Here is a 27,664-nt window from a genome sequence, read left to right as displayed (position 1 = left end):
GTATAAGCAAAATTTCAACTCAGCAAAGCCTCAATCGTATCCAAAATGGCCGTCTCTATTCCGCACTCGCTCAAGGAGAAGCTTCTCCGCAATGAGGTGGCATCCACGCTCAGTGTCAAGCTGGTCAAGTCAGTTGAGCTTCCCATGATGGCCAAGACCGCTGGCTTCGACGGCATCCTCGTCGACATGGAGCACTCCTCTTTCGACCTCGAGACAACTTCCCAACTCTGCACTGCTGCGCTATATGCCGGCATCTCGCCTATTGTCCGTGCTCCTAGCAAAGACCCCTTCTTCGTCTCGAGAATCCTGGATGGTGGCGCTCTTGGCGTCATTGTACCGCATATCCGGAGCGTGCAGGATGCCCAAGATGTCGTAGCTGCAGCAAAGTTCCAGCCCATCGGCACCCGCTCATCGACCAATGGGCTGCCTCACTTCCAGTTCCGTTCGATTGCCGCCAAGATCTCTAACCCAGTCATAAACGACGCAACTCTCGTTATTCCCATGATTGAGACTTTGGAGGCCCTCGAACTTGTGGATGAGATTGCGGCGTTGGAGGGTGTTGACTCCCTTCTCATTGGCACCAACGACTTGACGGCTGAAATGGGTATTCCTGGCGACTACGAAAATCCCAGGCTGACGGAGGCTTACCAACGTACGATCGATGCTTGTAACAAGCACGGCAAGTGGGTTGGAGTCGGTGGCCTCCATTCACGTCTGGATTTGGTTGAGAAGTTCTGCGAAATGGGAGCGCGCTGGGTCATGGCTGCCACCGATGGCCCCTTACTCATTGCTGGTGCAACCAAGAGGGCTACAGAGATGGCCAGCTTGAGCGCCAGAGCGACAGCGAATAAGGCGAATGGGATCAATACGAATGGAACTAAGACGAATGGGACTTCGTAGATTTGGGCATCATGCTTCGGTGTTGACTGGTTGATTTTAAGGCTGGGAACTTAATGTGTTTAGAACAACGTAAGGACTAGGAATTTGTAAGGTTTATCCAAGGCATAGCTGCTCGACAAACTCACTGATAAAGACTCAACAAAAAATCAAGGTGCTTTACCTGTTCCATATGGTGAGACTCCATAGTTTTGGACATCATCTTCTACGGTTTGCGTGATGTACCCATGCATAAATTTGATTCACCTCCCCACCCCCACCCTGGTTACCTTGATTGTGAGCATGGGGAAAGTGGAGAAATTTCTTGATCATACAAAACGAAGTGTTTACCCCATGTTGTGTCTTCCCGTTCTCTGGGGTAGGATGACTAATGTGGTAGGATCGATATTACGCGAGCAACACCGGCAGGAGTTCGAATCAAGCCAACCGTTTGCCAGTGCACCACTACCACGAATACCATCATAACGAGCGCTGAAAACATAACGCAACGTCTCTTCGACCACTGGGGCTTTCAAATTGTCTATGTGGCCTCTACGTTTGGCCCACCACACTCTCACGTCGCCTGATGCATGGCGGTAAGTCGAGCCATGGGTTCAGCTTCATCTGGTCGTGAGCCGTCCGACTCCCCAGGAACCCCCGAAGTTCCCCAAGAGACGCCTAGAACCCGACCAATAGCTTGCGTAAGATGCTGGAAAAGAAAACAAAAGGTTTCGATGGGCCCCCCGAGGTTCAGGGTGACATCAGAGCTCCACCGGCTAACTAGTCTGTTGGACATTGCCAGTGTGACCGGCGTTTACCAACATGCACATCGTGCCAAACGCAAGGTGTTGAATGCGTTCCTCGAAATCAAGATATCAATTCCTTGTCAGAGCTTTCGCATACTTCCGTCATCAGGTATGGACTTCAAAGGCTCTTGTCCCGCGGAATACCACATTTACCCACTGGTTGGTCGCCCATGCTGATGGTTATTAGTTACGTGGAGTCCCTGAAACGCCGTGTCGCTGATCTCGAGCACCATGTTCAGTCTTCATCAAGAAAACGAGCTCGTACAGACAGTAACAGGGCCGAGTCAGCATATGGACCCTCACCTGCGGATGTGGCTAACGCTAGCTCCCAGGACGCTGTCTCAGTGACCTCGACTCATGCCTCTGTTCAGAACACCAGACGAGGTAATGAAGACTCCTCCGTAAGGGCCACCATGGGCGCTATCGGCTTCTTGTCACGCAGCGCCATGGCTGAGCCGCGCGGTCAATCTGATGATTTGCCTAGGAAGTTTTCCCTAAGTGAGATTGTTTCTGGGGCACTAGCCATCGATGGACGTGATCCATCTAGAGCTTCCCCCGCGCCACACACTCCTATCATAGATGGTCACTTCTTACCACTTACTCGTGATGCTACCAGTAGTCATTTTCGGCGTTTCCTGGATTGCATCGTGTACCTGCCCTATCTAGACGAGGAAGGTCTTCTGGAGCAGTACGACAACATCGTTGCCAACAGCGGTCGACCTCACGATGGTGCGCGTGCCACCCCACTTCATGTCTTTAACGTTCACATGGCACTGGCTATTGGCATTATGATGTCGCCAGACTCAGCTCATCTATCGATGCTTAGCTCAGGGTTTCATGCCGTTGCTGTTCAACAGTTGCACTCCATTTTGCGCTCCGAAGTGTCCCTCGAGCATATACACTGTATGGTCTTGCTTCTTCTCTACTCGCTCCTGAACTCCGCGGGGGGCTCAGCCTGGCATCTCCTTGGTCTCACGGTGAAAACCTGCATTTCGCTTGGCCTTCACCGGGAACCTGACGCTCACGCCGACTTGACTATGGCGGAAGCGAACAGAAGACGATGGATGTTTTGGAGTGTGTACTCACTCGATCGGTGAGCGCGTCTTGACTACATTCCTGGATTTCAGCTTCGACAAACTAATACTAACTCGACACACAGCACTTTAAGTATAGCTATGGACCGACCTCTCAGCATTCAAGACGATGACATTTCAGTTCGAGTAAGTCTCACGTGGAGAAGTCTAGGTGGAATAAGACATTGACTGATGGCCATCATTTAGATACCCGTGGAAGAAGGGGATATCGCAGTTTCAAAACAGGAGACTTTTAGGAAACTGTCTCTGAGCCGTTATCTAATAAATCACGCGCAACTTATCTCTAGCATCCGAATAGGAAGAAGGACAGACATCTTGCTCGATTACAGCAATATCTGCCATTGGAAGGACCTGCCCCCATGTATGGAACGTTCCCTGTCAACGACTCTGAATATTACAGATCTTCTGCAGCAACTATGCTGTCGAGCCTTGACTCAACTAGTCTCGCCAATACATCGAGCAGAGGGAAATACAGGTCTTTTACTCGGGACCGTTCATGATGTCGAGATGGATGTCATTGGCACCTCCGAGCAGTTCATTGACCGACGCTACGGTCGTTTCACGCAGGGGGAATATGCGGGTAATTTTATTGACGCTTACGACATTTTCCAAGCTGCAGTCATATGCGCCTGCCTCACGTGGAGGTTGAACCAACAACCATCCGATGAACGTCAGCTTACGAAAGTCACTGGAACTATTCAAAAAGCTTCGACACTCGTTACAGTTGTAGCATCTAGGTTTCCGGCATTGGCGGCATTCCAGCGTGTTTTATTGGCTCTTTCAATGGGTATTATGGGCGACAAGCATTTGGATTCTGATGTAGGGACCTATTGGCTGCCCTGTCTGGGGTATTATATGGATTACGACTAACAAGTCCTTGGTAGATGATTTCTTCGGAGGCATTCTCGCCGATCATTCCCCGTCGCATCCAGCAGTTCATTCGTTACACGTTTACGTAGCCGTCATATAGCTAAGCCAACACACTAACGCCAAAACAATAATTGCTAGGCCGAGAGTGAAGAACTATAAAGGAATACGACCTCTCTTCCTGGAATTTAAACTGTATGTTCATAGACTAAAAACCAATCCTACAAGTCAACATAACTTCCACTCCGTTGGAGAGATCAGGGCAAAGCAAGCGTGATATATGTGTTCCTACGTAATGGTGTATAAACCAGTGCGGTGCTGATCGAGACACATAAATAATTGCATCCAATTCATTTGCCGACTTATAATTGCCGATGATTGAAGTAGGGACAATGGGGCACGGAGCGCGTCCGGGGAAGGGCGCAAATCCTCAACCACCTGATCGTAAGACTTGAGTCCGTGCTATCCTAGCTGGCTTAAACGGCCAGTAATTGTACGGTGGTACATTAGGACAAACCCGCCAACTCGCAGCCCAAAGTTACGCCGACTACCCCACCCCCCAACATTCACATGCTTCTACGATTTCAGCAATTATCACCACTTCAACTCAATAATAACCTCTTTTCTAATTAACTTTATATTATTGTTAAAGCTTAATAACTACCTAAAGATACCCCATAGCCAAAAAGTTAACCTTTTGTAGCATTAGTAGTTAATTACTAATACCTATTGTAATAATATTAATTACGCTAACATCATATATATCCTTCTTTAAGAGACTAGCCTTAAGGTATCCCTTCACACTCTTAAGAAGCAGCTCCAGGCCTAGGGCTTATTAAAGCATATCTAGGTACAGTAAATAAACAAATCCAGGATTATCTAGGCTATCAGCTTTTACTTTTATACTTATAATCACAATAATTAATCAATTACCTATAACCTCTAATAAAATAAGTATATTATATTTATAAGGGCTATAAAAGCCTTATGCTTATAGTCTAGTATGAAACGATAATATAGAAATAATAATAAGTAAAATACTACTATTAAGGTAATAAAGTTGTTACCGGTCGGAGAGATGTATGAAGGATGATTGTATTAAGGTCTATCTTGACGTGCACACCGCTACTTATAGTTGGGCACGCACTACCCACGTGATGACTGGCATCACGTGACGCTGGCAGTGGCCACCCTGCCAAGGGGGTAACAACTGCCCCCCGACGCTTTAACAAGCAATAGTCCCTATTGCTTCACTGGGCTAGTCCGGTAACCTTCTTCTGCAACGGCAGAAGGCGTGTCGGTAGGCGTGTTGGTAGGCGTGTCGGTAGGCGTGTTAGTAGGCGTGTTGGTAAGCGTGTTGGTGGGTTTGTTGGTAAGCGCGTTGGTAAGTATGTCGGTAAGCGCGTCAGATAGATAGGGTTGAATTGAAGGTCAGCAGATAGGGGTGTCGTCTACTGCAGAGAGGTCGATCGCAACGTACGAGTGTAGGGCGTAGGTGTTGTTGCCTTTGTTTACCGAGGTTTGCTTCTCGGCCTGACCAGAAGGTCTGGCGGCCGACTCGAGGGTCAGCCAATTAATTGCCCTCACGTGAAGGTGCAATTATAGCTCTTTTAAGAAGTTGCTATCTTCCTGCCCTTTCTGTGAGGTGGCAGCTCCTTGGCCTTTCGGCCGATACACCTGTCTCCCTACCCGTACAGAGGTTGTGCTACCACTTGTTACCGGTCGGAGAGATGTATGAAGGATGATTGTATTAAGGTCTATCTTGACGTGCACACCGCTACTTATAGTTGGGCACGCACTACCCACGTGATGACTGGCATCACGTGACGCTGGCAGTGGCCACCCTGCCAAGGGGGTAACAAAAGTCTTTTATAGAGAATAACCTTAAATCCTTAAGTACTATTAAAGGATTTAATAGAAAATACTTTTACTAGTATATCTACTATAAGGCTAATATTATAGTTAATAAACACTATATATATATTTATTATAAAAAAAGATTTCTTAATCTTATATATTAATAGTAAATTAGTTATTAATAGTATTAAACAGACTTTAAAATACCAGGCTTTAACTTCCTTTAATTACTTAATAAATATAAGAAGTTAAAGAAGTTTAGCTTTTAGATATACGTCTACATTAATATTTATTTATATAAAATTATCTAGGTCTATATTAAAAGGTTAATAACTATTATAATTAATATACTAAAATAGTTTCTTTATATAATATTAATAGCTAAAATAAGGCTATACCTAATAAAGTTAGACTATAAAGTAGAGACTTCTTTATAGATAGGAGCCTAAGGAGTAATAGCAAAGGATACCTAGATAATAGTTAGCTATACTAACTCAGAAGGTATTATAACTACCTTTTATTAAAAAAATAACATCTAGTTATACTATATATAAGCCTTATTTACTAGTAATATAAGAATTAAAAGCTGGTAAAAGCTTCTTTATATAGGCTAAAGTGATTACTAGATTATAGGTATACCTCTTATATTAGTATTATATTAGTATTTCTAATATATCTAGTCTTATACTAATAAGCTAATTATAATAAAGTATTTTATACTAAAGGATACTATATGCCTTATTACTATATATATAATAACTAAGAATTAAGAAGTAAAATTCTTATAATTCTTATATATAAATCTCTTTATAACTCTATAACTAAAAGTCCTATAAATATATAGTTATTTTTTCTAGATTCTTCTTAAAAAATAACCTATAAAAGTATATATTACTATATATAACTATACTAATGCAAACTACTGCAAACTAATGCAGTCTACTGCATATAAACGCATATACTTCTAAGCATTACATATGCCGGCGCTTATGCTTATCTACGGGCATATACGGGCATATATATACATATACGAGAAACTATAAGTACCTCTCGGCGCTTAGATATACGCTTAGATATACACTTAGATACTATACGTATCTAAGGGACTTTCTATATAACTAAGAGATATCCCCTCTACTTAGACAGTTTTACATGAATAAAAAAGGATATAACAAAACCTTAACGGTTAATATATATATACCTTTTCTGTCTACCTTTAGTCTTCTCTACTTTTCCTTGTGACTATTTATGAATAACCCCCTGTTATTCTTACTTAATATATAATAATATAATTTAAAAAGAGATTATTAACTTTATTAATTTCTAAAATGGTTATAAGATTTGCTTATAAAAGAATTATCTTTATATAGTTTATGGTATATTAGCTGATCTTTATAAGTATAAACTTAACTAAGGGATTCCTTTAAAGTTATTAATTATCTAGCTAGTTAAAGATATACTTATGTTACTTAAAAAGGTTAAGATTAATGAATTTGTGATAAAAGAGATAAAGTAATAGTATATAAAGCAATTAGCTAATATAAGTATCTTGTTTAAGAATCTAAAGCTTTGTATAAAAGAGGATTATAAGTAACCTTATATAAAGGTATACCTATAATTAAAGGCAAGGATAACAGTGTACTTTAAGGCTAGTAACTAGTAGTTTACTCTTATACTTATTTTATAGCTAAAAGGAGGTTAATAAAGATATGTAAGTAATCTAGATGTAATAGTAATAATAACTAATAGACTAATTAAATAATATATAGCTAAACCTCCTTACAAAAAACTACCCTATTAACCCTTAATATAATAACCTTATTAAAGAGTAGATACCTAAGAATAAGTTAGCTAGGATAAATACTATATATACTAAGATAATATTACCTAATTAAGCTAAGACTAATAAGTCTAACTAAGGGGTAGTCTGGTAAGTAGCTTTGTAAGTATAATAAGTAGAGCTAGACTTACTACTACTTTAAATATCTTTACTTTATTACTGTTAGTCTTTAAGTGTATCTAAGTTATTATCTATATTATTATCCTTATTACTAATAATAATTTTTTTATTAACCTCTTTTTCTTTTTATGTAATTATCTTTATAATTATACTAAGACGTTTATGCTTTTATAAGTATTAATCTTTATTATTAAAATAATTAAATAAACTTAACTTTATATTAATCTTTTATTCTTTTTTAATAAATATAAATAAAAATATTAATAATAATCTCTTAATATATAATATAATAGATTCTTATTAGCTATAAATAAAGCTTACTTTTTTATTAATATTAAAAGAAAAGAAGCAAAAGTATATAGTAATACTCTTCTTATTCTTCTTTACTCTCTATATCCTAAGATCTTAAAAAAGGTCCTTTATAATCTTACCCTTATAAAGCAAAAGTAAACTAAAGCTATTATTATAAGTAATATAATTAAAGTATAATTTAAAGTCCTATTATTAATTAAATAAGAGCTATATAGTTAATATAATAATTAAGTAAATATATTAATTAACTTAGTTTAACTTAGTAGTATTAGTAATATTAGTTTAGATAAATAAAGTAATATTTAGCTTTTTTATTATATATAAGTAATAAGAAATAAAAAATAGAATCTAATAATATAAAAGACTTATAAAGTAACTTAGTAGTCTTATAGATATAAAGACCTTTATATAATTTATAATTAACTATCTAAATATTTATAGATATATTAATAAAACCTATATTATTAGAATTATTAACCTACTTCTTTTTTTTACTTAGCGCTTTTTATAATATCTTTAACTTTCTTTTAATCTTATCCCTATTACTACTACTATTCTTAAGGTTAATTATCTTATCTTAGACTTAAGTATAAGAGATAGCTTAAATAAAGGTTATATAGCTTATATTACTAAAAGCCTTATTATATAAGTAAAATAATTAATAAGTAGAGATATTAACTAATTAAGCTAGTACTTTATAAAGTAAATTATTACCAAAAGAATTATTAAGAGTAATTAATATAAGCTATAGCTTATTATAAAAGGGATAATAATCCTCTTTAAATTTACCTTTAAGCTACTTATATTTATAACCCTTAGTGTTTTTTGTTAATAAGTAGATTAGTTAATCTATAAAGTAAACTATAATAGTAATAAAAAAAATAAAAAAAAAAAAAATTAAAGTAATAATAAAAAGGTATTAAAAGGGATATTATTCCTTTTTTTATATATCTAAACGTATATACTTTCTAATTTTTACTTTAATTTACTTAGCTATTATATATCTAATCTTTTATAAAACAAAAGCTTATTTATTTATACTAAAAATATAAAAAATAAAATATACTTAAAGATAAAGCTTAATAAGCTAAATTTAATATAATTAACTATTTTTAAGAAACTAGTATAAATTATATTATAGTAGTTAATAATAGAAAATAATAAATATAATAATAGTTTTTAGTAATATTATTATAGTTATTTAATTAGCGTTATTATAAATTTTATATTATTACCTAGTATATAATACGCTAATAGCTAATAAATACTAGATTTTTTTTTAGTTATATTTAACGTTTATGCTAAGTCCTTTAAGATACTTTGGTTTTTTGTAATAAGGGTATAAGCTAGCCTTATAAGGGCATTCATAACTCCATCAACCTGGATAGTACGTATTTATTGTTGCTATAACTGTCCTTCTCTGGCTGCGTATACAGATATCTTCGGATAAAAGCATGGAGATGACGGACGTCGGTGGCCAGGGCCGCAGTATCCGTACTCCCATTCTCCTGGGCTGGCCCATATCCAGCCTGCCCATATCCAGCCTGCCCATATCCAGCCTGGTTATACGCGACCCCAAGGGATTTGAGACATGGCAGCACTTGGCTGAAGAAAAAAACCCTACGATAGCAGATTTGCTGGCGTTATATAGGGGGGGGGGCCTGAGCGAAAGAGAGTCGGCGCAACTTTAGGCCGCGGGTTGGCGGGTTTGTCCTAATGGTGCACCGTAAATTGGGTGAGATTGATGCTTCTCACAAAGCTCTTCCATGTACGGACGACGGCTGCCACGCTGACAACGCTAAACTCATTGCGAGCTGAGTCTCAAAAAGACGGACTGGGTCCGAGAATTTCTGATGCATCGGACGTTTTCCGACCCCGTAAGTCCACATCCCCAGATAACCCACAATATACCAAATAAGTACAAATCGCGGGGAATGGGGGGGTTGGGGTAATGAACCTTGATGTGAGGAGGGCAGTCCGTTGACTCGCTAGAACGGGGTTCATCCCCAGGAAGTGCGAGTTTCGATTCTGACATAAATACCATATGCCGAGATTTTTGAGAAACAGTCTTTGATAGTCAGATCGACCTTCACTTCTTATCACCGAGTGAAAGTTTTCAGAATCAACTCCCACTGTGAATATGGCAGCCCAAAGGGACTCGAAACGCTCGTCGATCGACGTCAAGGTTGGAGTTGAGTTCGAAGAAACCGCTCCTGTCCGCGACCCTCTCCTTGAACAATATGAACTCATCCGGGACAAGACGCCAGAGGAGCTCAAAGCTCTTGACAAATCAGTCGTTTCGAAACTAGACTGGAGGTTTCTGCCCATGGTCTGCGCCATGCTTATGATGAAGTAAGAAAATCTCAATCTTGCAGCCAGTCTGTTAGTGTCGTCCAGCTCAAAGCTGACTGATCGGAATGACTACAGCTACCTTGATCGCATCAACGTCTCCAACGCCCGTTTGGCCGGTATGCAAGACGACCTACACATGACCGATACCATGTGGTCGGCCGGTATTTCAATGTTCTATGTCGGTTATATCATCTCACAGGTCCCTGCCAACGTGATTATCGCCAAGGGCAAGCCAAGGATCTTACTGCCATGTTGTATGTTGGGTTGGTCTGCCGTCACAATCTGCATGCCTGCCGTTACGGCCGGCTGGGGGTTCATGCTCTGTCGTTTCCTTGTCGGGCTCACTGAAGGACCGTTCGTCCCTGCGGTGTCTCTTATGACCTCGTCGTGGTACACGAAGAATGAGTCCCCTCTTCGTATGGGTATATGGCACGCCGGCAACACCATATCCCAGGCGATTTCTGGTCTCCTCGCCGCTGGCATCCTTCAGAACATGGATAACATAGCCGGCTTGTCTGCTTGGCAGTGGTTTCTCTTGCTGGAAGGTACGTTGTCTTGGCTGATCCAGTGACCTTAGGTGACTAACGTGATGACAGGCATGGTTAGTATTATAGTAGCTATTGCTAGCTTCTGGTTCATCCCCAACTTTCCCGAGTCCACTGGTACATATTTCTTCACTGCTGAGGAATCGCAAATGGCGCAGTACAGACAGACTGTGTCTGCTGGAGGCCGATCCGAAGACGATGAAGGTGACTACTGGGGAGGTGTATGGATGGCTCTTAGAGACCCATTTACCTACCTCTTCTCGGCTATCCATTTCTTTCTCATCATCGCACAGTCTTACAAGGACTTTTTCCCTTCTGTAAGCAGTCCCTTTCCCCTCTCAGCATGTCCAACCCGCATCACTGAGCTAACAATTTCTATAGATCCTCGCCACCCTTGGCTTCGGTGAAACCACCACATATCTTATTCAAGCCCCACCGCCCATTATTGCTTTTCTAGCCACATTAGCGATTTCTTGGTCTTCCGGACGCATGCTGGAGCATGGTTATCACATCATAGTGCCTATCCTCGCAACTCTTGTTGGTTGCGTAGTAATGATAACGACTCTCAACGTCGGCGCTCGTTACTTTTCTATGATATTGCTGGTCACCGGTCCTTTCGTGGGTCTGAATGTTAGTTGCTCTACTTCTCACACTTCTTCCTTGATCCAACGCTCACACCGATTTGATGAATAGCTCCAGATTTCATGGGAAACCACTGTGGTACCACGTCCGCGCACCAAGCGAGCGGCTCTGATCGCCATTGCCAACTGCGTATCTTCAGTTTCCCACTGGTTCACGCCGTATTTTTTCCTGCGCAACCAAGAACCTTACTACCAGACTGGAGGTGGAGCTATCATTGTTGGTTGCGGCTTGACAGTCATCTTTGTTTTGATCGCGAAGTGGTACTGCCGTAAGAAGAACAAGCAGTTGGAGGAGCAGGAAAGACTTGCGGGTGAACCCAAGGGATGGAGGTACGCTTCATAAGGCGTCTCTGCAACAGAAGCGTTTATCCAGGTTTAATAACTTCTTTGTTTACGGCTTTGCTGTATTGCCATCGCAGAGCGACTTGGTTCAGTTGTCGGATGGCCTTGTAGTGCCGTCGAACGGAAGGAGAGATACCACTGAGCTCTACATTTGTCGACCTCTTCTTCTAGCTTTCACTACCTGCTCCTCTTCTTCTGCACGAAAAAATTTGCCGAAAGACAAGTTGAAGTATAATAAATGCCTGCGCTGCTGCAAGCTCTGGTGCTCAGTTGTCCCTGCCGCGCCGAGTGGAACAACGTTGCCAAATTCAAAAGAATATGCCTAACTTTGTCGAAGTAATCAGCTCTCACTTTCTCATGTGTTAGTGCTATAGTTAAATTTCCAATTTCAAGCTGTTCGTGGTCCATAAGCTACAGCTACACATATGAAGAAAAAGGGTTCTTGGAAAGATGAGGTATCTAGCTCTTCAAGAGTTTTGACGCTAGGTTCTGACCGGTCGGTCGCGGTTGGCCAATTCCGCCGAAGCTGCCCCTCCCTACAGATACCTAGGTACCTATCGCTGAATAGACCCCACCGGTCGAAGCCCGGCAAAACTTTTTCGGCGATAAGATAAGCTCACGTTGGAAAAAGTCCAGTCCCTCGAAAAAAAAATCTCGGGCGCGACATTGACATCGACGGGACCCAAGGCTTCGAACGAATCGCCGTCCGACTCCGTAAAGTTCCACATGCCTTCCACAATGCCTCACTCAGAGCACGAAGGGCCTTTGGTCAAGCGGCAGAAACTCAATGTCGCTTCCAAGCCTACAACCGCCACGCGGCAGTCTTCCCGCATCTTCGCACCCTTCCGAGTATGTCTCCCCTGCTTCCGTGTTTTTCTGGCTTCCCAATGCTAATGCCTCGTCCAGACCGTCGGTCTTGTCTCTCCTACAAACGTTCCATTCACCTCGATCCCACTCGGAAAGACGACGTTTCAGATCACGACATCTGTCGGAAGAGCCTTACAAACCTACGATCTGAAGCGAGGCCTTAACTTGGTCTTCGTCACTCGGCCCCAGACCCCCGCCGACATCACCGCCACACTCGCATGGAAGGAAAAGGTTTTTGCAGCATGGGGCGACGCAAGGAAGGGCGAAAAACAGGGTCTCTGGGCCTTCAAGCGCGGAAAGAAGGTTGAGGAGCTCGAGATCCCCGAGGACCTCAATGAGCCTATTCAGCAGATCCTGATCTTTGGCTCGTGGATTGTTGGATGCGCCGTGACGAGACTCGAGATTTGGAAGTCGGCCACCCTCGAGCATTACACTACTCTTCACACCATGGCCGGAAAGAAGGGCGCTAATGAAATAACCGGTGGTGTCACGAACATGCCAACCTATCTCAACAAGATCTTTGTCGGTCGCAGGGACGGTTGGGTTGAAATCTGGAACGTCAGCACCGGCAAGCTCATCTACACCATCCTTCCGCCGACCCCCGATTGCGGTGCTGTCACCTGCATGCAGCCCACTACTGCACTTTCTCTCCTGGCCATCGCATATGCCAATGGTAACCTGGTGATTCAGAACATTTTGACAGATAAGCCCATCATTCAGCTCAATGCCGGTCATGACGACGAGCCTGTTACCTCCATCTCTTTCAGGTCCGACGGTATGGGCGCAGGCCATGACGGCCGGAAAGACGGTGTCATGGCGACTGCTACCGCTGCGACAGGAGACGTTACATTTTGGGACCTGAACAACGGAGGCAGGGTCATGGGAGTTCTTCGCAGTGCGCATAACCCTCCGTCTGGAAACGGCCCTCTCGTGCGGGGAGGTGTCAGCAAGGTTGAATTTTTGTCGGGCCAGCCCGTCGTTGTCACCAGTGGGCGCGATAACTCGCTGAAGACTTGGATCTTTGACGAGACTCCTTTCTCAGCAATCCCTCGTATCCTGCACCAACGCAGTGGACACGCTGCTCCTGTCAAGTGCCTGCAGTTCCTGCCCTCCGACTTCGAAGGTGCTGATGCGGGCAACAAGTGGCTGCTCAGTGGTGGCCAGGACCGCAGCCTTTGGGGCTGGAGTATGCGACGCGACGGCCAGAGTACCGAACTCAGCCAAGGAAACATTCGCAAGATGGCCAAGAAGACTGGCATTTTGTCTACCAAAGCTCTTGCACGCGGCCCCACCACAACTCTGGAAGATCTGAAAGCCCCCGAGATCACATGCATTGCCAGTTCTCTCAACCGTGACGGTGGTATTGGCGCCATGCCCGGCAACCACCCTATCTGGCAGAAGCACAGAGACACCAAGAAGAAGCTGGACGCTGAAGTCAGCGGCGCGACAGGCTGGGAGAGCGTCGTGACAGCACACAAGAATGATGCGTATGCCCGTACATGGTTCTGGGGCCGTAAGAAGGCCGGTCGGTGGGCGTTCGCGACCGGTGACGGTTCCAATGTTTCTACGATCGCCATCAGCCCCTGCGGCACGTTCGCCCTGGTCGGTTCTGTGGAGGGTGGTCTCGACATGTACAACCTGCAGTCTGGCCTGCACCGCCAGCGCTTCCCCTCCAAGCTTACTCCCGCACAAGCCAGGGCGATGAAAATGCAGCAGCTGAAGCAGGCCGACAACGTCGTGCAGCTCCACACCGAGAAGGACAGCAACTTCGCGCCCGGCACCGGCAGACACACGAAGGCCATCACGGGCATCGTGGTGGACTCTATGAACAAGAACGTCATCACGTGCTCTCTGGACGGCAAGATCAAGTTCTGGGACTTCCTCACAGGCAATCTCGTCCACCAGATCAACTGGGCGCCGATGACTGCCATCACAGGTTGCAGATATCACGCAGCCAACGACCTCATGGCCTTTTCCTGCGACGACAACTCGATTCGTGTCGTCGACCTGGAGACCAAGAGGACCATCAGAGAATTCTGGGGCTGCCAAGGCTCCATCAATGACTTTTGCTTCTCCAACGACGGCCGCTGGGTCATCGCCGCCTCGCAGGACTGCGTCGTCAGAGTTTGGGACCTGCCCACAAGCCATCTCATCGATGCCATCCGTCTCGAGAAGCCCTGCACCGCGCTGGCCATGTCGTCCACCGGCGAGTACCTCGCCGCGACGATCGAGAACGAGCTCGGCGTGGCCATCTGGACCAACAAGTCCCTCTTCACGCACGTCCCTACGCGGCAGGTCTCCGACAAGGAGGCCGCACTGCTCACGGGTCCTACGACATCCGGCGAGGGCGGCGAGGGCATGCTGGAGGCGGCCTTTAACGAGGATGAAGCAGACGCCGAAGACGAGACCGTCGTCGCGCCGACCGTGGACCAGCTCAGCGCCGATCTGACGACGCTCTCCCTGGTCCCCAAGAGCCGTTGGCAGACGCTCCTCCACTTGGATCTCATCAAGCAGCGCAACAAGCCCACCGAGGCGCCCAAGGCCCCGGAGAAGGCACCCTTCTTCCTCCCGTCTGTCGGCTCCAGCAAGCAGCCGCAGCAGTCGAACCTGCTCGAGGGCACTGCTGCGCCGGAGGCCGACGCCGCCACGGAATCCAAGTCCCGCATCACCAAGCTCGAACGCGGCCGCATGCAGGAAGTGTTCACCAGCAAGCTCAACGACGGTGCCGCCTCGGGAGATTGTAAGTTCATCCAACGTTCCCATTGTGATGATAACATGGACTAACATTCCAGTAGTCGACGACTTCATCACCCACCTTAAGTCCCTTTCCCCGTCAACCGCCGACCTCGAGCTCCGCTCCCTCTCGCCCGAGGACAACGGCCTCCTGTACTTCATCCGCGCGCTGACAAGCCGCCTCGTGGCCCGCCGCGACTACGAGCTCGTCCAGGCCTGGATGACGGTGTTCCTCCGCCTGCACTTCGATCTTGTCATGGCCGACGCGCAGCTGCTTGAAGCGCTCGGCGAGTGGAAGGCCCTGCAAGAGCGCGAAGCTGGGCGGCTCGACGACCTGGTGGGCTACTGCAGCGGTGTCGTCGGCTTCCTGCGCAGTCCCCGGACGTAAGATGTAGGGCACGGCGTGTTTTTTGTCGTTACGTATAGTGAAAAGATATAAGGCTGGAATCTAGAAAGTCAAATGCCACCGAGCAGGAGGAGGGAAACATGACGTTGTGTAGCAAGCATTCACCTGTCTTGAAAGTAATCTCAATACCCATAAAGGCTATTCAGGGCAATATTTCTCGACTTCCCACATGATCACATGAACTCTCCTCGATAATCCGCTTCTTGTCCTCGTCCTTGGTACTGCTCATCGTCACGCCCCACTGGTAGCGCCACTGGACGTCCGAATCCCACCTTCCTGCTCACATGTAGCATCATCAAACGACACTTCACGATCCCCTTGCCGTTCATCCCGTCAGACATGCCCAACAGGCAACCCCCAAAACCAACAGCTGCCGATCACGACGGATGGCGCGCATCATCGCAACGGGCGCTAGGCAAGCCAGCCAAACCTGCCATCCGACCCATCCCTCTGGTTCCGCAAAGCCTCCTACCCAACAGTCCAGACATATTGGCTTCCCCATGGGGCCCCAATACGTGGGAAATTGTCCCCACCCGGCCCCTCGACGTGTTGTTACACCGACGCAACGCGGAGCACGCTGACACGCCCGGCCAGCGCGGCACGCGATGCAACGGTGGCTCGGAGGCTTCCGGGATTTTGGTTCCTGGGGCCTTGCATTTTGTCCAATATCCAGCTTGGATTACTCGCTTGGCGACTCTAGGGTTGCTGGTCGAGTCGCTAGTCAAAGAGGCCAAGCTGCTTGGGGGGAACGAGAGGAGTGTGCAGGCGTTCCCGGCTCGCCTCGGCGAAGAGGGCACCGAAGGCAGGGTGGGATCTGCGGGTTCGTCTGCAAAGTTTGTGCGGAGAAAGTCTTGTTTCCCCAGTCGCGTTCCCCTCCCCCCGGACCTTCATCTCCAAGGGCGGCGGGGTCCCCGCCAATTCATTCGACGGTCCCCCTTCACTCTGGCGAACAATTGGATCATGTTATTTGCCCGCCCAAGCTCCGGGACCTCATTTCTCCACGCGGGCATGGCCGTCCCTGTCTGTCAAAAGGGCCCTCCATCACGAGTTCTCGAGTCTATCCAAAGTTCCACCTAGCCCAAATGAAGGCAAAAGCTTCCCCCGCATCTCTCACCTGCGCCCCTTCAACGGCTCTCGCCCGATTGCTTCCTCCCCCCATGTTCGGATAGATCTTTTCGTGCGGGGAAACATCTCCCGGGATGTATGCCCAAGAAGAAATAAACAACGTCCGGAGATGACATGCCCGAGGTTCACCGTTCCCTTTGCAAGTTCCTCCACGCTAAAGGCGAGGAAACATGGGTGGTTCGGGAGAATGAGTGGCGCCCTTGTATAAATGAGCCCTCATGGCCTTTCCTCGCTCCCTCATGTCCCTCTCTTGCCGGTTAGGCACGCGAGAGTAGAGTCCCGACGATTCCCAGTCGAGCTACACCTTCGTCAGCCCCTTTATCGTTGAGCGTGTGAGAAGTCCAAAGACATACTCTCTCCCAAGATGCGCATCTCCTCTCTTCGCGGCGCGGCCCTCGGCGCGGCCCTCGCCCTCGCCAGCCCGGCCGCCGCGGTTCTCAACGCGACAGAGACCTCCAACCGCCTCATCATCGCCAACGACCGTCTCTACGCCGCCATCGCCAAGCCCGGCGGCTCCGTCGTCGAGCTCACCCTCGACGGCGTCAACCTCCTCGGCACCCCGTCCGGCAGCACCGGCCAGGGCCCCTACCTCGATTGCTACTGCACGCCCGAGGGGTTCTGGACGCCCGGAAACGTCAAGCCCACCTTTGAGCTCTACTCGGGCAAGGACTCGGCGGGCGTCCCCTACGGCGGCGTCAAGATGTCCGACACCTACGCCTCTACCGGGCAGGTGCTCGAGCAGTACTGGTTCCTCCGCGAGGGCGAGACGGGCCTGCACATGTTCAGCCGAGTCGCCTACTACAACGAGGAGAAGCCCTTCCTCCGCAACCTGCAGGAGCTGCGCACGCTCTTCCGCCCCAACGACCCCATGTGGACGCACCTCCTGACAAACCCGACGCAGTACGCGCCCCTCCCCTCCAAGGACGCCGTTGCCAAGCAGGTCGTCGTCCAGGATGCCACCTGGTACCTCGGCAACACCCCCGAGGACCCCTACGTCCAGCAGGAGGCCGACTGGTTCACAAAGTACACCTTCCAGGATACATGGCGCGACATCGACGCCTACGGCATGTACGCGGACGGCTCCAAGACGGCCGACGGCTCCGCCTACGGTGCTTGGATGGTCTTCAACACCCGCGATACCTACTTCGGCGGCCCGCTGCACTCGGACCTGATTGTCGACGGCATCGTCTACAACTACATCTCGTCCAACCACCACGGCGACCAGACCCCCAACATCACAAACGGCTTTGACCGCACCTTTGGTCCGCAGTACTACCACTTCAACAAGGGGCCCGCCGGCACCTCCATCCTCGACCTCCATGCTGACGCCGCCAAGCTCGCCGACCCCGAGTGGAACGCCGACTTCTACGACGACATCGCCCACCTCGTCCCTGGCTACGTGCCCTCGGCCAAGCGAACGACCTGGAAACTGCACGTCGACCTGCCCCAGGGCGCCACAAAGCCCATCGCCGTGCTCGCCCAGAACGGCGTCGACTTCCAGGACAACGTCTTTGACACAAAGGCCTACCAGTACTGGTCCGACATCGACGCCGAGGGCTACGCCACCATCCCGCGCGTCAAGGAGGGCACCTACCGCCTCACCATTTACGCCGAGGGCATCTTCGGCCAGTACATCAAGGACGACGTCCAGGTCGTGGCCGGCAAGGTGCAGACGACCCACGCGCGCTGGCGCGAGGAGACGGCCGGCAACGAGGTGTTCCGCATTGGCACCCCGGACAAGTCGTCGGGCGAGTACCGCCACGGCTACGTCCGCGACGAGACCAAGCCGCTGAGGCCCGAGGAGTACCGCATCTACTGGGCGCGCTACGACTTCCCCGACGAGTTCCCCGAGGGCGTGCGCTTCCGCGTCGGCGAGAGCGACCCTGCCAAGGACCTCAACTACGTCCACTGGGCCGTCTTTGGCGGCAAGGGCAACTCGATGCGCCCCGAGTTGTACTTCGGCGACGGCAACGTCAACAACTGGACCCTCGTCTTCGACCTCGAGGAGGCCCAAGTGCGCCAGAAGCGCTACGGCACCTTCACCGTCCAGCTCGCGGGCGCCAAGACGGCCGCCGGCAACACGGACGTGTTCAACGCCAGCGAGCCGCACTCTAACCTCAAGTACACCGTCAACGTCAACGGCAAGGACCTTGAGCCCTGGGTGATCCCCTACTACCAGAGCAGCTCCTGCGCCGTGCGGTCGGCCGTCATCTGCTACAACATCGCCAACAAGTTCGTCTTCGACTCCAAGCTCCTCAAGGCCGGCGAGAACGAGATCGTGCTGAGCCTACCATATGGTGCCAAGGACTACGAGAGCGCGGTGCTCACAGAGGCCATCTACGTGCAGTATGATGCGCTGCGGTTGGAGATCAAGTAGACGTGCAGGCGCTTCAGAATATGCAATAAGTGGAGTTGTTAATTGTTAATAAAGTTTCTTTTCTTTCGTCCAAAGATCGTCTTTTCCGTCGTGCTCCCGAAACGGTTTGAAACTTTGGATTGGTGCCGCAAAGCCGGATCCTCGCCAGTCATGGAGAAAAAAAGAAAAAAAAAAACGCACGCACGCACGCACGCAGCGGGAGAGAGAGGCTGAGTAAGGACGAGGAGCACCGCGGTCAGATAAAGCCGTTTGTTTCAAGACTGTCCAAAACTGTAGCTGCACGTATTTTGGCCTTGTTTACGATGAAGGTCCGGACCTGCAGTAACAACCAGAAGCGTAGGAAGAATGGTTTCCAGGAGGCTCAGGGGCATGTTTGGGCCTACGGTTTGGTTCATACCGTGGGCGTCGCAAACAAGTGGGATTCCGAGGTGGTTGTCGATCGCGTACCCGGAAAAACCGGTATGTCGACCTGTCAGCTATATCGAACAACTTTGCGCTTGTCTCAGCTTCATCGTGAGGGGAATGCAATATTCGTTCTCAAGACTGAGTTGCGGGGCGCAAGCATCAGCAAGGTGATGTTCGTGTGTGCACCAACAGCGAGAGACTTGTCGCTACGGAATCGGAGCCTGGCCGTGATACCGTTCGAGTTGCACTAAAGCTAGGCTGGTTTGAATAGCTGCGCTGGTGTACGGGTCACACCATTATTGCCTTACTATTCTCGGCCGGGAGGTTACCGGCAGGGCCTCGAGGAACCTCACACTCGATGACCGGCTCACTTTATGAGAGGCTTTCCTTACGTTGAGGAGGCTTGCAAAGCTCTGACCAACGTGCTTCCTTCACTGGGATTACCAACTTCCCAGCAGCCGGATGGCAATCGGAGCATTTCGTCTTGGCCAGGCGTAACCCGGCCACCAAATTCCACGGAAAACAACCCCTCTTACTACGCATGTAAGTGCAAACAGGCATCCAGTCGGAGGATTTGCGATGCAGTGTCGGCTGAAGCATGTCGTGTAATGCCGAGCCATGCTGGACATGCTTTGAACCAAGGTCGAACAGGGAGGAAACAGCTTGGCTAGACCACTACGGCAACTGATCACCAGCTCGTACGTGTGCTGTACGCCCGATGCATGACGAACAGTAGGGCTGCCCCATCTGCGCGTTGCTGGAGCTCTCTTTCTATCTCGCTCTCTGTCTCATGAATGAGATCAGCGGTGGCGGCGGGTGAGGCTGATGCGGCGTAAGATTGTCTTGGTATCTTGGTCAGAAATATTTTCGGTAACTGTCGGTCGGTCTCCACGATTTTATTCGTTGCGTGGACCAACATGATGCGAATGCCTTCAGCTGCATCTGCATCTGCATCGTCATTGTCATCATTGTCGTCATTGTGGTGGTAAGGTTAGGCAGAATTTTTCCGTTCACGATACTGGCCGGAAGATTCTGTTTGGCATTAGGCCATCGAACTGATGCATCTCTGGACCGCGGATGCCGGTCGACTGTAGCCAATAGCGAGTGTGTTCCTCTCGTGGGTGGGTGCCAAACCCGAGGTGATCGCCAAAACGCAAGGCGGGATCATGCTTCCATCGAGGCTGATTCGTGATTCTCATGGTCATACCGGTAGCATAGCTGCCGTGCTGCCTGGGTCACCGGGCTGCTCATGCTGCAACGCGGCCACGTCGGGGCCGATGATTCGGAGGACGAAGGTTGGCAATGATGAGAAGACGAGAATCCAGCATGATGCAAAGACGATCAGAATCAGCCGTGCAGCCAACCACAAAAGTCCGAGTCAAAATGGATTTTCGACCTGCAGTCAGCTCATAGTGTAAGGTGGTTCCCGGCAGTGGGAACGGGGCTCTGATCCCCGGCGTCAGCTAGGGTTGGCTAGTCGTCCCCCCGGGACCGGGATGGCACTGGTGCTTCTCGTGTCTTTGCTGGCAGCTTTTTGTCGTATGCATATAGAGGCAATCTTGTTGGGGACCTCGAAACAAAGCGAGCCCTGGCAATGTCTCGTCAATGACATTCAGGAGAGGGAGAAAAGAAAATTCTTCTAGGCTCTCCACCGCATTGAGCACAGGGCTCTGCGCCGCCACCGTGGGAAATAGGCTGTCAAGCGTCGAATTAGGGACGTCGATGGCGGGGAGTTTGAGTTCTTGACCGACCTTGGATGATGAGTCGGTTTTCCTTTCCTGGGGTACGATCATTGTGTGCCAAAGTTTGACTTGATGCCGCAGTCATGCACATGGGATGACACCATTACTCGCCTGCCAGCAGTCGGCCTGAGTCGGTCTGCCGCATCTACCGCCTGAGTCTAGCAACCATTCGTCGTCCACAAGGTTGCTGATCCCCTTTCCGCCGAGGTCGAACAAAGCTGGGTGGTCGCTACGTCAGCGCAAGTATTCGCCGGGCGATGTGATATGCCGACAAGGCTGGCTGCGATGCCGTGCGAGATGACGGGAACGGTGAGTCGGGGCGAACAGACACAAGAGCCAGAATGCGAGTCTGAATCATGGGAACGGGTCACAGCAGTGCGACTTGGGACGCTCGCTACTTCGTACCTTTCCCAGTCGTCTTTCTGCCAGACAGAGAGGGAGAGCTACCTAGTCGCACATCAATCTGAATACGACCTACACTGGAAGGCAGAGTCCACCATGGAGGAAAGGAGAAAGATGGAAGAAGGCGCTTTGAAAGGTACGTTCCTTCATACACCAGGAGCCTCAGGTGGCCCTGCTGGACCAGACGAGGACGACAGGGAGGCCAAAGGGGAACCAAGGACGGACCCGCACGTGGCAGTGCGCGATGTGCATATTTGCCCAATTAGGGGTTGCAGGTCCTGGGCTTCCCGCCCGTTGAGGAGCTCCCGGGGCCGTCAGGGCCAGCACGGCGCCCAGGGATGCCCTGCAACACTCGCTGAGCCCCTGGTCATAGCACCCCGTGGCTGACGGATTCCCGATCTTGGACGTCTGGACTGCCAGGGTGGAGGTTCCTTATCGCCCGATAACGAGGTACGTACCCCCCTCGGTCTCAGCCCCTTCCGCCATGGGACAAACCACTCCCGCCAACACAGCATAACGTACAATCTTGTCTGAAACACCATCTACCGCCAGTCACCTTCATAGCTTCAGCTCCCAAGCTCCCTCAGGAGCCTTCGCGCTGGCGGTCGACCCTCTTCCCCGGCCGAACTTGTTCCAATGAATGACGGCGCGTAGCGATTGACCCTCGAGGGACCGCCATCCTCTGCTCTGCTCTGCCCCTTTTTTGCTCTTTGCCCTCTGCCCTCTGCCCTCCGCCTCCGCGCTTTACTCTTCTGGTTGTGAGCTCATCCCATGCTCCCAAACAGAAACCTCGTTCAGTCCGACCCCTGACTGTGATCTTCATACCTACTGGCTTTCCGGGCTGTCCCTGTCCGGGCGCTGTGACATGCGGTACTCTGGCTCTGGCTCGACGAGAAGGCAGTTCCTGATCCCAACTTCAGATGAAGCCTTGTTTTGTTTTGTGCTTGTTTCCAGGCTGCGAGTAACGACATAGGCAAAGACGATCATGGCGCTGTCATCGCAGGATCCAAAGGCCGGCATAAGCTGCGCCTGCGCCATCCTCTGCTCATCTTTCCCTTCCTTATACCTGGCTGACATCTCTGCTTCTTCCTGTCTGACCTCTTCATGCTCCGGCTCCAGATCTTCACTTCTCCAGATTACGGATACTGCTACCAAGATTGACGTCCAGGATCAGCGCTACCCTACCTCTTCATCGCCTTGTCCGTATCCATCTTCCCACCCTCTTCATTACTGCGGTGCCGGTCCACCTGCTCGGAGGAAAGCTGGACAAGGGGCACATGGACCGGAATCCTCGTCCACCCCTGATATATTTAACATCCCGGCCATCCTCCGCCGCAAGTGGCCTCTCCTTGTCCTCGCCGTTGCAGCCAATACATATATCCTCGCCCTCTACTCTCACTTCTCTACCTCCACCAGACAAGGGCAGACGAACTACTTCATCTCCTTATTCGACTCGTTATACTTAATAATTACCAAGATGGTAGCCAATATCGGGGGGCTTGCTGCCCGTGCAGTCTTCATTATGTCTACTCGTCCCATCGCCCAAAGAGCAGACGTTGAGACCTACACCAACAATGCCGTCAGCGCCATCCAGACGCTTCAGAACTCGTGGTACAATATTGGCACAGGTCTTTGGGACAACGCGTGGTGGAACAGCGCCAACGCCTTTACGACGCTCGCCGACTTTGCCGTCCTGAACCGCGATGCCGCCAACCAGCTCAACATTGGAGGCATTCTCAGCAACACGTTCAACCAAGCCCAGAAGGCCACAGCAACGGCTGCCAAGTCCATCAACGCGGCTGGCCTTGTGACAACGTCCTATGCCATCACCAAGCGCGAAAACCCCTTGCCTCTCGAGGCCCGCCAGTTCAGCGCTCAGGGCTTCCCCAACTTCATCAACGAGTTTTATGACGACGAAGGCTGGTGGGCGCTCGGCCTGATCCGCGCCTATGACATTACTAGAGACCAAGACTACCTCGACATGGCCGTGCGCATCTTCGCCGACATGAAGACCGGCGGCGGTACCAACTGCGATGGCGGCATTTACTGGAGCAAGGACCGCCAGTACGTCAACGCCATCGCCAACGAGCTCTACCTCAGCGTCGCCGCCTCGCTTGCCAACCGCATCGCCGCCGACAAGGCCAGCTACCTCAACGTGGCGACGGCCCAATGGAACTGGTTCAAGGCCAGCGGCATGATCAACGACGAGGGCACCATCAACGACGGTCTGGACAGCGACTGCAAAAACAACGGCGCCAACGTGTGGTCTTACAACCAAGGTGTCGTTCTCGGCGGGCTCGTCGAGCTCAGCCAGGCCACCGGCAACAAGTCGCTGCTGACAGACGCAACCAACATCGCCAAGGCTGCCATCAAGCAGTTGGCCGATGGCAACGGCATCCTCCATGACACTTGCGAGCCCAACTGCGGCTCGGACGGCAACCAGTTCAAGGGCATCTTTGTTCGCAACCTTCGGTACCTGCAGGCCGTGGCACCCCAGGACGACTTCAAGACCTTCCTTCTGCAGAATGCGGACAGCAATTGGTCCAAGAACCGTGATAGCCAGGGGAGGCTCGGCGTCGTCTGGTCAGGCCCCGCGCAGGGGGTTTCCGGCCCGACTCATAGCTCGGCCCTGGACTCTATTGTCGCTGCTGTTGCCGTTGCGTGAGCGATCTTCGTTCTCACGGGCCGCAGATCGTTGGCAAGGAGTTGGTTATTGGGTTTACAGGATTATCGCTGTAGACACTCCTTTTTTTTTTTTCTGGCGCAAGGAAAGGGCAACAACGGGTTAGACTTTTTCGAGATGGGATACCCTCTGACATGGACATTCCTTAAGTGCCTGGGGCGAGACAAGAGCTCAGGCGCGCATGGGGGTTTTATTGTTAATGATGACTATAATGAGTAATGATACCACAGTTCGTCGAATAGTTTATTGTAGGATTAGGCAAAGCATGCCAGCCTACATTAGTAGGGGGGTTGGAGAATACACGATCTTCCACTTCGGAACCATACCCAGAAAATACCCGTGATACAGAGCAAAGGTGCATGACTTGATGTGCCATGTACTTCTGTTTACCTTTCCAGTCACCTTTCTGGTGTTTGAGAACTAGTCTGAGCAGGAAGACCACCGGTCGACTTGGGCCCACTACACTAGGCCAGGGTGATCATTGAACAGCGAGGCCCAGCAAAAGGTCGAAGCGCCAAGGGTGTCGAGTCGAATTGAGTCGATGCAGACGAGCAGACTTTCAGACCAAAAGGAGGTCTCCCGAAGTATCATCCGTTCAGGGCCGTAAGCCGGCTGGGAGGTTATTTCCAGCCCAATGCTGATCGCTTCCGCTTTAAATTGCCCGAGAAGATCGCTCGGGATCGCGGTGTCATGCGGGGGAAATTGAAATTGGAGACCATCGCGAAGTGTTGCCCTGCCGTGACTGGGTAGGCATGCATGCATTCGACGGGAGAATAGGAGAAAGCAGACTGTATGCCGGTAAGCATGTTATGCAGGTAAGCGTAAATGGAGTCTTGGCAGTGCAGTGTGGGGTCTACCTACCTTAGTGAGGAGATGAATCCGCAGTCAAGCAGTCAATGATCCGCGCATCCTCCCATCTCCAAGCAAACCTGCAGCCTCAAGGTCTGATGTCGCCCGACAAGCCCTCAGGTTCGCCATGCGACACACAAACCAATTAGGTGTTCGAGATGGAAATCATCCCATGAGTTCGATTGACTTTCCAATCAGCATTTTGAAACCGAGCTCCAGCTGGCCCACTGGATGAACTCAACCTCTCAAGAATGACAATGCCTACACTCCACACAATGAGACATGCGCGCTTTCGCGCGTATGGGGTATGACACGGTAAGGGGGGAACACCTGCGCCAGGGAGTCCATGACGTACACTTTACCCAAGTGGGCGGTGCGTCGGAGTTCTCGGAGGAGTAGGAGGTGGAATACGGCCATGCATCATGATGCGCCGCGAGCGCAAGCGCGTAGTACGCGTCTCATTCCTCAGCCGTTGTGTTTCCTGGGACGAAAAAAAGGCACCCACGAAGGCGGCTCGAGAATTTTGTTTCATCCCTCCTACCAATCCGGTCCGACCAATACCAAACCAGCTCGTTCGGCTTGCGCGTCGCGTATTGCGACGAAGAACACTCACTCTGCAACCCGTCATCTGATCATCGGTTCAGCTCCTCTCTCACGCTCTCCACGGATCGCCTTGGTGAGACGGGCTGTCGTCTGCAATCCACGGTGACACCGTCTGCCATGACAGCCGCATCGAGTGACCCCTTTCGCCAGGTCCTCAAGGACCTGGCCCTTATTGCGCTTAGCTTCGCCTTCTTGCCCTTAAACACAGCTCTGCTGTTCGCGTGCTATGCGTGGCAGCGCCTGCATCCCAGTCGGGTTTCCGGGGCATCCGGTCCTACAGATCGACCTCAGCCGCAGCACCGACGGACCATCCTCGTCACCGGCGTCGGTATGACAAAGGGCCTCGTCCTGGCACGACTGTTCCACCAAGCCGGTCACCGCGTGATTGGCGCCGACTTCTCCCCTCACGCCTGCGGCAGCAGGTCCCGCGCCCTGTCCGCCTACCACGTCCTCCAGAAGCCCGGCCGCGGCAGTTCCGCCCCTTATCTTGACTCGGTGCTCAAGATCGTCGACAAGGAAAAGGTCGACCTTTGGGTCAGCTGCTCGGGCGTCGGCTCCGCCGTCGAGGACGGCATCGTCAAGGAGGTCCTCGAGGCCCGCACCAGCTGCAGGGCCGTGCAGTTCGACGTTGCGCGGACCAGGATTCTGCACGAAAAGGACTCCTTCATGGAATACACCCGGGAGACCGGGCTGCACGTGCCAGAGTCGTACCTCGTCACCAGCCGCAACGAGATGATTGCTGCGCTCGAAGGCGCTGCAGGGCTGTCGTACGACCCCAACAAGGAGGCTGCCAAACCACAGAAGGAGAGGAAGCCGCGCTTCATTGCGAAGTCGGTGGGCGTCAACGATCGAGGCCGTGGCGATATGACGCTGTTGCCGCTGCCGACGGAGAAGCAGACGTATGACCACATCTACCACCTCGAGTGGCTGGGCCTGTCGGACAAGGAGCCCTGGCTTCTGCAGGAGTTCATTGACGGGCACGAGTTCTGCACGCACTCGCTCGTGGTGCGCGGCGAGGTGCGGGCCTTTGTGGCGTGTCGCTCGGCGGAGCTGCTGATGCACTATGTCGCGCTGCCGCCGGACTCGTCGCTGTCGCAGGCGATGCTCGAGTTCACGAGGAAGCAGGCCGCGTCGTTCGGGGAGCGGTTCACGGGGCATTTGAGCTTCGACTTCATGGTGACCGATACCGATGTGGCCATGGCTAAGATGAGCAGCCCCGAGCAGCTGGAACTGTACCCCATTGAGTGCAACCCGCGAGCGCACACGGCCGTCGCGCTTTTTGAAAATACGCCAGACTTGGTAGCGCAGTATCTCGCCGTCCTTGACGGCGATCAGTCTTCGAACGGCTCGGAAGCTGAGGTGGTGACGCCGCGGCGCCCGGCCAAGTACTACTGGATTGGCCACGACCTCTTCACACTCTTCCTGCTCCCCACGGCGCGGCTGCTGCTCTTCCGGATGTCATTGGCAGCCTACGGGCGCTCGGTGTGGGCATTTGTAGAGCACGTCTTGTTCTGGAAGGACGGCACGTTTGAGCTTTGGGATCCGCTGCCGGCGTGGTGGCTGTATCACGTCTACTGGCCCATGGTGTTCTGGGACTGCATCGTCAATAGGAGGAGCTGGAGCCGCATCAACGTCAGCACGACCAAGATGTTTGAGTGTGACTAAGACACATACAAAAACAAAAATAAAAATCGGCAATGTTGTTCACAGGTTGTTGAACGACATGAGCTCTGGGTTTAAGAGGGGCGTATGTGTAGGACTCGTTTCCTGGCTCCTAAGCTGCAAAGGCTTCACTCAATGGACTACAACTAGAAAAAAGC

At 50.2% G+C, this 27,664-nt stretch overlaps 8 protein-coding genes across 8 annotated transcripts; 6 read left to right on the top strand and 2 right to left on the bottom strand.

Moving 5' to 3' along the window:
* Positions 1-45: 45 nt before the first annotated feature.
* ColSpa_07484 (4-hydroxy-2-oxo-heptane-1,7-dioate aldolase) lies at positions 46-900 on the top strand (the record flags this gene model as incomplete). The annotated part of the gene is made up of 1 exon (XM_049273696.1): positions 46-900. One exon carries the CDS (start codon positions 46-48, stop codon positions 898-900), a length of 855 nt encoding a protein of 284 aa, XP_049129653.1.
* Positions 901-9,912: 9,012 nt separating this feature from the next.
* Positions 9,913-11,653, top strand: ColSpa_07483 (putative transporter; the record flags this gene model as incomplete). Its single annotated transcript, XM_049273695.1, has 5 exons — positions 9,913-10,124; positions 10,200-10,669; positions 10,742-10,986; positions 11,051-11,299; positions 11,369-11,653. The coding sequence occupies 5 exons, from the start codon at positions 9,913-9,915 to the stop codon at positions 11,651-11,653; spliced, it is 1,461 nt and encodes a 486-aa protein (XP_049129652.1).
* Positions 11,654-12,390: 737 nt separating this feature from the next.
* Positions 12,391-15,640, top strand: ColSpa_07482 (U3 small nucleolar RNA-associated protein 22; the record flags this gene model as incomplete). Its single annotated transcript, XM_049273694.1, has 3 exons — positions 12,391-12,501; positions 12,559-15,259; positions 15,312-15,640. 3 exons carry the CDS (start codon positions 12,391-12,393, stop codon positions 15,638-15,640), a joined length of 3,141 nt encoding a protein of 1,046 aa, XP_049129651.1.
* A 1,507-nt stretch (positions 15,641-17,147) lies between these two features.
* Positions 17,148-19,160, top strand: ColSpa_07481 (putative rhamnogalacturonate lyase C; the record flags this gene model as incomplete). Its single annotated transcript, XM_049273693.1, has 1 exon — positions 17,148-19,160. The coding sequence occupies one exon, from the start codon at positions 17,148-17,150 to the stop codon at positions 19,158-19,160; it is 2,013 nt and encodes a 670-aa protein (XP_049129650.1).
* A 3,374-nt stretch (positions 19,161-22,534) lies between these two features.
* ColSpa_07480 (uncharacterized protein) lies at positions 22,535-22,786 on the bottom strand (the record flags this gene model as incomplete). The annotated part of the gene is made up of 1 exon (XM_049273692.1): positions 22,535-22,786. The coding sequence occupies one exon, from the start codon at positions 22,784-22,786 to the stop codon at positions 22,535-22,537; it is 252 nt and encodes an 83-aa protein (XP_049129649.1).
* Positions 22,787-23,171: 385 nt separating this feature from the next.
* ColSpa_07478 (uncharacterized protein) lies at positions 23,172-24,113 on the bottom strand (the record flags this gene model as incomplete). The annotated part of the gene is made up of 2 exons (XM_049273691.1): positions 23,172-23,645; positions 23,982-24,113. 2 exons carry the CDS (start codon positions 24,111-24,113, stop codon positions 23,172-23,174), a joined length of 606 nt encoding a protein of 201 aa, XP_049129648.1.
* Positions 23,232-24,374, top strand: ColSpa_07479 (putative mannose 6-phosphate receptor-like protein; the record flags this gene model as incomplete). The annotated part of the gene is made up of 2 exons (XM_049273690.1): positions 23,232-23,696; positions 23,895-24,374. The coding sequence occupies 2 exons, from the start codon at positions 23,232-23,234 to the stop codon at positions 24,372-24,374; spliced, it is 945 nt and encodes a 314-aa protein (XP_049129647.1).
* A 1,587-nt stretch (positions 24,375-25,961) lies between these two features.
* Positions 25,962-27,509, top strand: ColSpa_07477 (uncharacterized protein; the record flags this gene model as incomplete). Its single annotated transcript, XM_049273689.1, has 1 exon — positions 25,962-27,509. One exon carries the CDS (start codon positions 25,962-25,964, stop codon positions 27,507-27,509), a length of 1,548 nt encoding a protein of 515 aa, XP_049129646.1.
* Positions 27,510-27,664: the final 155 nt, after the last annotated feature.

The sequence above is a fragment of the Colletotrichum spaethianum genome (genome assembly GCF_022836535.1).
Source record: "Colletotrichum spaethianum MAFF 239500 DNA, contig19, whole genome shotgun sequence".
Classification (NCBI taxonomy): Eukaryota; Fungi; Ascomycota; class Sordariomycetes; order Glomerellales; family Glomerellaceae; genus Colletotrichum; species Colletotrichum spaethianum.
The sequence above is the reverse complement of the archived record's forward strand: the minus strand, read 5'-3'. Positions and strand labels throughout refer to the sequence as shown.